At 42.6% G+C, this 10,470-nt stretch overlaps 1 protein-coding gene across 4 annotated transcripts in view; it reads left to right on the top strand.

Moving 5' to 3' along the window:
* The window catches only part of rap1gap2b (RAP1 GTPase activating protein 2b), a 91,836-nt gene that overhangs the window by 48,072 nt on the left and 33,294 nt on the right, over positions 1-10,470 (top strand). For 3 of the 4 annotated variants that reach the window (XM_014195771.3, XM_045716817.2, XM_045716818.2), the window contains 8 exons: positions 1,244-1,279; positions 2,274-2,306; positions 2,472-2,711; positions 7,970-8,073; positions 8,856-8,934; positions 9,129-9,182; positions 9,276-9,359; positions 9,472-9,572. In XM_014195771.3, coding sequence (XP_014051246.1) covers positions 1,244-1,279; positions 2,274-2,306; positions 2,472-2,711; positions 7,970-8,073; positions 8,856-8,934; positions 9,129-9,182; positions 9,276-9,359; positions 9,472-9,572 — 731 coding nt within the window. Of the gene's footprint in view, positions 1-1,243; positions 1,280-1,356; positions 1,783-2,273; positions 2,307-2,471; positions 2,712-7,969; positions 8,074-8,855; positions 8,935-9,128; positions 9,183-9,275; positions 9,360-9,471; positions 9,573-10,470 lie in introns of those variants that run through there. The other variant, XM_082974374.1, reaches the window with a different exon arrangement.

The raw sequence follows: 10,470 nt of genomic DNA, 5'->3' as shown, positions 1-10,470 counted from the left end.
GTTGTTCAGCTGAACATTTCAACAATATACAGATTGTATGCAGCTGAGTAGGGATATATGAATGCTGTTCTTAAGCACAACGCAAGCGGAGTGACTGGATACAGCAATTAACTGTGGTACATTGGCCATATACCACAAACTCTCGAGGTGCCTTATTGCTATTATAAACTGGTTACCAACGTAATTTGTTTTTGGTAACCAGTTTATAATAGCAATAAGGCACCTCAGGGGTTTGTGATATATGGCCAATATACCATGGGCTGTGTCCAGGCACTCCGCGTTGCATCATGCGTAAGAACAGCCCTTAGCCGTGGTATATTGGCCATATACCACAGCTCCTCATGCCTTATTGCTTAAATATACCACAGCTTTCAGCCAATCAGCATTCAGAGCTCAAACCACACAGTTTATAATAGCTGTTAGAGTACAGTCTATTTCAGTGAAATGCTGGGTCATCCGAGTCCGGCCTGGGAGGGAGTGATGTGTCTCTGCTGCTTCTGCAGCCAGAGATACTGGATATAATGACGAGATGCTTGTGTCTCCACCCTAACAATTGGATTCGTTGACCACAACGTGGAACGGCGGGCTATCAAGCTCCCACCTATTCCTCTCTTTGGATTGGTGGATACATCTCGTTATTTTAATACATTTTTAAATATTCAATGAGGGGTATTGACGTATTAAATGGAGAGTGAGATGCTATGCTACCCTCATGAATATGCATAGATCATCTCGAATTTAAACAGGGACAACTCCGATATAAAGTGTTTTTTCTCAAAGTTGCTGGGATGTCACTTGCATCACATTTATATCAATACACTCGTAACAACCTAAGCATTAACAAACTTCTACTCGATCAAATAAGCCTCATGTATCAAAATAACAATACATTTTTATCTTGACTAAATTCAACGCTCTCTCATTGACCCCTATACAAAAACTCCTCACTTGGCAGTATGCCAAGTTATTTTCACTTGGACAGATTTTGGAATGAGTAGAACTTCTCACTCTGCCTCTTCCTCTCCACTGCAGTTCAGTCAGGACCAGGAAGTGATGTGAGAAGAAGCGATGTCAGAGAAATGGCCCAAAAAATGACTTTAAAAAGAATCTCACTTCTTTCTCTCTCTCTCTCTCTCTCTCTCTCTCTCTCTCTCTCTCTCTCTCTCTCTCTCTCTCTCTCTCTCTCTCTCTCTCTCTCTCTCTCTCTCTCTCTCTCTCTCTCTCTCTCTCTCTCTCTCTCCAGTCTGCCCATTTCTTCGACATGATGGAGAAGATGGAGGTAAGCATGAAACTCCTGCCGTCTGTGTCTGTCTGATTAATAACCCAGAATCCTCCAGGTGACAACAGAACTGATAATAAGGTCACGGGTCAAAGGTTACCATGAGGTCATCAGGGGGTTCATGACCTTTGACACTTCCCAGAATGCATTGTCAGTCATTATATATAGCAACAAGGTTTCAGAACCACTCACTCTACACTCTTACTACTATGCTTTTAATATTCTCTTATTTGTGCTTTCTAACGCTTACAATCCTTATTCTCATAAATCACAACTCCAAACATCTCACCCTCATAAATATCCAACATCCTTTCCCTAAACCTCTATCCCTTACATCCTAACCCCTTGCCTCCAAATCACACCATACCGACCTACCCAATCCCCCAACCCACTGCCCCTGACCTCTAACATCTACCCCATACATGGCACGTATAACCCCTAACTCCCCTAAGCAGGTACCAGAGGTAACAGAAAAAACAGTGGCTGGTCCTCAGAGACTGAAGGTGTGGACAGCCTACCTACCTGTCTGTCTGTCTGTCTGTCTGTCTGTCTGTCTGTCTGTCTGTCTGTCTGTCTGTCTGTCTGTCCTCATATCCATCCGTTCACTGAATGTACTGTATATAGTGGAAATTGACTATGAATGACTTTCATACCTCTTTATTTACAAACTCATATTCTCTGTTGTCATTCATTCATTTAGACGGTCCTTATCCCATTCACCAATGATTTGAAAAGTCAAGTAAAGTTTATTTGAGATTTTAGTTCAGACAGTAATGCATGTGAGTTTGCTTGTCTTTGTGGTGTAAAAACATAAAGCACTAATTTATTCATTCTACATTGTTACAAGAGAAAGACAAAAAACACCTCATGGTCATATTTATTTTGTGTCGAGCTCATCTTGTCCTTTGTGTTAGCTGCTTTTCAAATCTTTGTACAGACTACTGTGTGTGTGTGTTGTATGTACAGCCGAACCTGATTCCACTCTCTCTTACAGGATGACTACATCCCATACCCCAGGATAGAGGAGGTACATCAGCAAACTGATTACATGCAGACATACTGACACACACACACACACACACACACACACTCACACACACACACACACACACACACACACACACACACACACACACACACACACACACACACACAGATGATGGTTCTTACTCTGTTATTTGTCTCTCCCCAGGTGCTGGAGAGGGGTGGTCCGTACCCCCAGGTGATCCTGCCAGAGTTTGGGGGATACTGGATCGAGGACCCTGACGCCCTCGTCCCCACACCCCCTTCTCAGTACCCCAGCCTGTGTGACAGGGGGGACGGCGGAGGGGGAGGAGAAGGGGAAGAGGGGGACGCTGCCCTAGTGGGTTATGGGTACCGGCTGGAGAGTAACGACGCAGCACGCGCCTACAGGAAGCACTTCCTGGGCAAGGTCAGTGCCATGGGAACACATCACTTTTTTCTCTGACCTGTAACATGGCAATAATTTAAATACTGTGCTGCCTAATGTGCGTCTCAAAATGCACCCTATTCCCAATATGCATTCAGAGTGTATTCACACCACTTGACTTTTTCAATATTTTGTTGTGTTACGAAGTGGGATTAAAATGTATTTAATTGTCATTTTTTTGTCAACGATCTACATAACATACTCTGTAATGTTGGCGGCAGCTAGCCTAGTGGTTAGAGTGTTGGGCCAGTAACCAAAAGTTTGCTGGATCAAATCCCCGATCTAACGAGGTAAAAATCTGTCATTTTGCCCCTGAACTGTTCCCCAGTAGGCCGTCATTGTAAATGAGAATTAGTTCTTAACTGACTTGCCTAGGTAAATAAAGGTTACACATGTTAAAGTGGATTAAAATTCTAACATTTGTAAAAAAATATATATGTATATGAATTTTATTAGATATTTATTCAACTCCCTGAGCCGCCTGCTATAGACCACCCTCGGCCCCCAGCTGTGCTCTGGACACCATATGTGAACTGATTGTCTATCTTCAGAGCTCATGCTGCTAGGTGACCTAAACTGGGACATGCTTAACACCCCAGCCATCCTACAATCCAAGCTTGATGCCCTCAATCTCACACAAATTATTAATGAACTCACCAGGTACCACCCGAAAGCCGTAAACACGGGCACCCTCATAGATATCATCCTAACCAACTTGCCCTCTAGATACACCTCTGCTGTCTTCAAACAAGATCTCAGCGATCACTGCTTCATTGCCTGCATCCGTAATGGGGTAGCGGTCAAATGACCTCCACTCATCACTGTCAAACGCTCCCTGAAACATTTCAGCGAGCAAGCCTTTCTAATCGACCTGGCCCGGGTATCCTGGAAGGATATTGACCTCATCCCGTCAGTAGAGGATGCCTGGTTATTTTTTTTAAATGCCTTCCTCTCCATCTTAAATAAGCATGCCCCATTCAAGAAATTTAGAACCAGGAACAGATATAGCCCTTGGTTTTCTCCAGACCTGACTGCCCTTAAACAACACAAAAATATATCCTGTGGCGTTCTGCATTAGCATCGAACAGCCCCCGTGATATGCAACTTTTCAGGGAAGTTAGAAACCAATATACACAGGCAGTTAGAAAAGCCAAAGCTAGCTTTTTCAAGCAGAAATTTGCTTCCTGAAACACAAACTCAAAAAAGTTCTGGGACACTGTAAAGTTCATGGAGAATAAGAACACCTCCTCCCAGCTGCCCACTGCACTGAGGATAGGAAACTCTATCACCACCAATAAACCCACTATAATTGAGAATTTCAATAAGCATTTCTCTACGGCTGACCATGCTTTCCACCTGGCTACCCCTACCGCAGTCAACAGCACTGCACCCCCCACAGCTACTCGCCCAAGCCTTCCCCATTTCGCCTTCTCCCAAATCCATTCAGCTGATGTGCTGAAAGAGCTGCAAAATCTGGACCCCTACAAATCAGCCGGGCTAGAAAATCTGGACCCTTTCTTTCTAAAATGATCTGCCGAACTTGTTGCAACCCCTATTACTAGCCTGTTCAACCTCTCTTTCGTGTTATCTGAGATTCCCAAAGATTGGAAAGCAGCTGCTGTCATCCCCCTCTTCAAAGGAGGGGACACTCTTGACCCAAACTGCTACAGACCTATATCTATCCGACCCTGCCTTTCTAAGGTCTTTGAAAGCCAAGTCAACAAACAGATTACCGACCATTTCGAATCCCACCGCACTTTCTCCGCTATGCAATCTGGTTTCAGAGCTGGTCATGGGTGCACCTCAGCCACGCTCAAGGACCTAAACGATATCGTAACCGCCATCGATAAGAAACAATACTGTGCTGCCGTATTCATTGACCTGGCCAAAGCTTTCGACTCTGTCAATCACCACATCCTCATCGGCAGACTCAATAGCCTTGGATTCTCAAATGATTGCCTCGCCTGGTTCACCAACTACTTCTCTGATAGAGTTCAATGTGTCAAATCGGAGGGCCTGTTGTCCGGACCTCAGGCAGTCACTATGGGGGTGCCACAGGGTTCAATTCTTGGGCCAACTCTTTTCTCTGTATACATCAATGATGTCGCTCTTGCTGCTGGTGAGTCTCTGATCCACCTCTACGCAGACGACACCATTCTGTATAATTCTGGCCCTTCTTAGGACACTGTGTTAACAACCCTCCAGACGAGCTTCAATGCCATACAACTCTCCTTCCGTGGCCTCCAACTGCTCTTAAATACAAGTAAAACTAAACGCATGCTCTTCAACCGATCGCTGCCTGCACCTGCCCGCCTGTCCAGCATCACTACTCTGGACGGTTCTGACTTAGAATATGTGGACAACTACAAATACGTAGGTGTCTGGTTAGACTGTAAACTCTCCTTCCAGACTCGCATCAAACATCTCCAATCCAAAGTTAAATCTAGAATTTACTTCCTATTTCGCAACAAAGCATCTTTTACTCATGCTGCCAAACATACCCTCGTAAAACTGACCATCCTACCGATCCTCGACTTCGGCGATGTCATTTACAAAATAGCCTCCAATACCCTACTCAACAAACTGGATGCAGTCTATCACAGTGTCATCCGTTTTGTCACCAAAGCCCCATATACTACCCACCACTGCGACCTGTACGCTCTCGTTGGCTGGCCCTGGCTTCATACTTGTCGCCAAACCCACTGGCTCCAGGTCATCTACAAGACCCTGCTAGATAAAGTCCCCCCTTATCTCCACTCACTGGTCACCATAGCAGCACTCTCTGGTCACCCCCAAAGCCAATTCCTCCTTTGGCTGTCTCTCTTTCCAGTTCTTTGGTGCCAATGACTGGAACGAACTACAAAAATCTCTGAAACTGGAAACACTTATCTTCCGTACTCTATTTATTTATTTATTTATTTTGCTCCTTTGAACCCCATTATTTCTATTTCTACTTTCTTCTACTACAAATCTCCCATTCCAGTGTTTTACTTGCTATTGTCACGTCCTGACCAGTAAAAGGGGTTGTTTGTTATTGTAGTTTGGTCAGGGCGTGGCAGGGGGGTGTTTGTTTTATGTGTTTCGGGGTTTTTTGGTTAATGTTCTATGTTAGTATATTTCTATGTTCGTTCTAGTTTTTCTATTTCTATGTTTAGTTTATTGGGTTGACCTTCAATTGGAGGCAGCTGTTCTTCGTTGCCTCTAATTGAAGGTCCTATTTAGTAGGGATGTTTTTTCATGGGTTTTTGTGGGTAGTTGTTCCATGTGTAGCTGTATGCCTCACAGGACTGTTTCTTCGTCGTTGTTTTTATTCAAGTGTTTTGTTTCGTTTTCTTCTCAATAAATAAGAAGATGAGTTTACACATTCCCGCTGCGCCTTGGTCCCATCAGTACGACGAACGTGACAGCTATATTGTATTTACTTTGCCACCATGGCCTTTTTGCCTTTACCTCCCTTATCTCACCTCATTTGCTCACATTGTATATAGACTTATTTTTCTACTGTATTATTGACTGTATGTTTGTTTTACTCCATGTATAACTCTGTGTTGTATGTGTCGAACTGCTTTGCTTTATCTTGGCCAGGTCGCAATTGTAAATGAGAACTTGTTCTCAACTTGCCTACCTGGTTAAATAAAGGTTAAATAAATAAATAAATAAAATAGAATAGAATCACCTTTGGCAGCGATAACAGCTGTGAGTTTTTCTGGGTAAGTCTCTAAGAGCTTTCCACACTTGGATTGTGCAACATTTGGCCTTTATTCTTTTAAACATTCTGCATGCTCTGTCAAATTGGTTGTTGTCAAATTATTTTCAAAATTCTTCGAGCTCTGTCAAATTGGTTGTTGATAATTGCTAGACAACCATTTTCAAGTCTTGCCATAGATTTTCAACCAGATTTAAGTCAAAACTCTAACTCGGCCACTAACTTTCTTCTTGGTAAGCAAATACAGTGTAGGTTTTCCCTTGTGTTTTAGGTTATTGTCCTCCTGAAAGTTAAATTAATCTCCCAGTGTCTGGTGGAAAGCAGACTGAACCAAGTTTTCCTCTAGGGTTTTGACTGTGCTTAGCTCAATTCCGTTTTTTTTTTTAATCCTGAAAAAATCCTCAGTCCTTAACGATTAAAACCATACCCATAACATCATGCAGTCACCACTATGCTGAAAGTATGGAGAGTGGTACTCAGTAATGTGTTGTACTAGATTTGCTCCAAGCACAACACTTTGTATTCAGGACAAAAAGTGCATTGCTTTGCCACATTTTTTGGCAGTATTACTTTAGTGCCTTGTTGCAAACAGGATGCATGTTTTTATTTATTTTTATTTTGTACAAGCTTCCTTCTTTTCAATCTGTCAATTAGGTTAGTATTGTGGAGTAACTACAATGGTGTTGATCCAACCTCAGTTTTCTCCTATCACAGCCATTAAACTCTGTAACTGGTTTAAAGTCCCCATTGGCCTCATGGTGAAATCCCTGAGCAGTTTCCTTCCTTTCCAACAACTGAGTTAGGAAGGACGCATGTATCTTTGGAGTGAATGGGTGTACTGATACACCATCCAAAGTGTAATTAATAACTACACCATGCTCAAAGGGATATTCAATGTCTGCATTTTCTTATTTTTATCCATCTAGCAATAGGTGTCCTACTTTATGAGGCATTGGAAAACCTCCCTGGTCTTTGTGGTTGAAGCTGTGTTTGATATTCACTGCTTGACTGAAAGACCTAACAAATAATTGTATGTTTGGGGTACAGAGATGAGATAGTCATTACAAAATCACGTTATTAAACACTATTATTGCACGCGGAGTGAGTCCATGCAACTTATTATGTGACTTGTTAAGCACATTTTTACTCCTGAATGTATGTAGGCTTGCCATAACAAAAGGGGTTGAATACTTATTGACTCAAGAAAATTATGAAAAACATAATTCCACATTGGTGTTATAGGGTACTGTGTGTAGGCCAGTGACAACATTTTTTCAATTTAATCCATTTTAAAAAGTCTAGGGGTGTGAATACGCTCTGAAGGCACTGTAGTGCACTACTTTTGACCAGAGCCCTATGGGTCTTATACTTTCTGTTAATGCATCACATTCTGACCGTTCTCTCTGACTCTGTAGAGTATAAACACTTACACTGTCCTATTCTTTCAGTGTTACGTACTGTTCATGTTGTCCTATATTTTTTTGTGCTTGTCTGTCTCCTATAAATGTTGTCCTATTCCCTCTCTGTGAGATAGGACCACTTGAATTTTTACTGCATGGCCAGTAGTCATGGCAACCTCATTCTGTCTGTGAAACACGAGGAAGTGAAGGGTCAGGAGTATCTACATGTCATCCTCAGGTAAGAACACAACACACCTGAACACTCCTGAACACAACTGATCATTACACACCGTTTGTGACAGCTCACACCTAACATGAGTAAGAAAAACATGCACAATTTCAAATCAAATAGAATTTGTCACATGCACCGAATACAACAGGTGTAGTAGATCTTACAGTGAAATGCTTTACTTACAAGCCCTTAACCAACAATGCAGTTTTAAGAAAAATAAAGAGTTAAGAAAAATATTTACTAAATTAACTAAAGTAAAAAATGTTATGTACAGGGGGTACCGGTACCGAGTCAGTGTACAGGTTAGTCGAGGTAATTGAGGTAATATGTACATGTAGGCAGGGGTAAAGTGACTACGCATAGATAATAAACAACGAGTAGCAGCAGCGTAAAAAAAGTCTGGGTAAGCATTTTATTAGCTGTTCAGCAGTCCTATGGCTTGGGCTAGATGCTGTTAAGCCTTTTGTCTCCAGCACCGCTTGCCGTACGGTAGCAGAGATAACAGTCTATTACTAGGGTGGCTGGAGTCTGGCAATTTTTAGGGCCTTCCTCTGACACCGCCGGTATAGAGGTCCTGGATGGCAGGGAGCTTGGCCCCAGTGATGTACTGGGCCGTACGCACTACCCTCTGTAGCGCCTTGCGGTCGGAGGCCGAGCAGTTGCCATACAATGCATCTCTCTCTCTCTCTCTCTCTCTCTCTCTCTCTCTCTCTCTCTCTCTCTCTCTCTCTCTCTCTCTCTCTCTCTCTCTCTCTCTCTCTCTCTCTCACTCTCTCTCACTCTCTCAGGTCTAGGATGAAAACAATGTATGATAGGATATCTCTAGCAGAACTTCCTGAGCTGCCTAGTGTCCCTCAACTAGCCAAGGTAACCAAACCACTACATAGTTACTACAGAAACCACAGGGGACCACCATATTTCTGGAGGATTTAGCAAACTATTAATATTTTTGAATTATCTTGGTTCATTGAGATAAGATCTAGCTATGTACAGTGTACGTACATATCTTCCTAACTAAATGTTGTGTGTTTCGGTGTGTTCATAACTTGTTGTGTGTTCAGCTGCTGTGTGAGGATGCTGTTGGTCTCAGATTCAGTCCAGTTCTGTATCCCAAGGTGAGCTCAACTTCAGATACGCAGAAATACACGCAGTATATCACACCATGACCAAGAACACTGCTCTAAATGATTACTCTGCGTATTTACCAGGCCTCCCAGCTTATAGTGAGCTATGATGAACATGAGGTGAACACCACCTTCAAATTTGGGGTCATCTACCAGAGGTTTGGACAGGTGAATTTTCCTCTGTGTGTGTGCTGGAGTTTAGCTATGCTGTTTAGGTTTTAATAACAACCCAAAAAATAAATCTAACACTATTCTCTCTTTCTCAATGTCTGTCTGTCAGGTTTCGGAGGAGGAGTTGTTTAAAAACAGTGAGGAGACACCAGCCTTCACTGAGTTCCTCAGTTTACTGGGAGAGACTGTAGACCTACAGGACTTTAAAGGGTAAGAGGGGGGGGGTAAAGAGAGATAGAGACAGACAGAGAGAGAGAGAGGGAGTGGGCGGGGTAAAGAGAGAGAGAGACAGAGAGAGAGAGAGAGAGGGGGGGGGGGGAGAAGGGAGGGAGACAGAGAAGCCATCGCCTATAGAGAGATGAACCTGAAGAAGAGTCCCCTAAGCAAGCTGGTCCTGGGGCTCTGTTCACAAACAGACCCCACAGAGACCCAGGACAACAACACAATTAGACCCATCCAAATCATGAGAAAACAAAAAGATAATTACTTGACACATTGGAAAGAATTAACAAAAAAAACAGAGCAACCTAGAATGCTATTTGGCCCTAAAGAGACTCAGTGAGCATAGCCTTGCTATTGAGAAAGGCCATCGTAGGCAGACCTGGCTCTCAAGAGAAGACAGGCTATGTGCACACTGCCCACAAAATGAGGTGGAAACTGAGATGCACTTCCTAACCTCCTGCAAAATGTATAACAACATTAGAGACACATATTTCCCTCCGATTACACAGTTCCACAAAGAATTTGAAAACAAACCCAATTTTGATAAACTCCCATATCTACTAGGTGAAATACCAGTTTGTGTGCCATCACAGCAGCAAGATTTGTGACCTATTGCCACAAGGAAAAGGCAACCAGTGAAGAACAAACACCATTGTAAATATAACCCATATTTATGTTTATTTATTTTCCCTTTAGTACTTTAATTATTTACACAGCGTTACAAATCAAATCAAAGTGTATTTGTCACATGCGCCGAATACGACAGGTATTTCACCTTACAGTGAAATGCTTACTTACAGGCCCTAACCAACAGTTCCATTTTTAAGTACAACACTGTGTATAGACATAATATGACATTTTTAATCTCTTTATTCTTTTGGAACTT

Source organism: Salmo salar, chromosome 04, assembly GCF_965601325.2.
Source record: "Salmo salar chromosome 04, fSalSal1, whole genome shotgun sequence".
NCBI classification, from domain to species: Eukaryota; Metazoa; Chordata; class Actinopteri; order Salmoniformes; family Salmonidae; genus Salmo; species Salmo salar.
The sequence above is the reverse complement of the archived record's forward strand: the minus strand, read 5'-3'. Positions and strand labels throughout refer to the sequence as shown.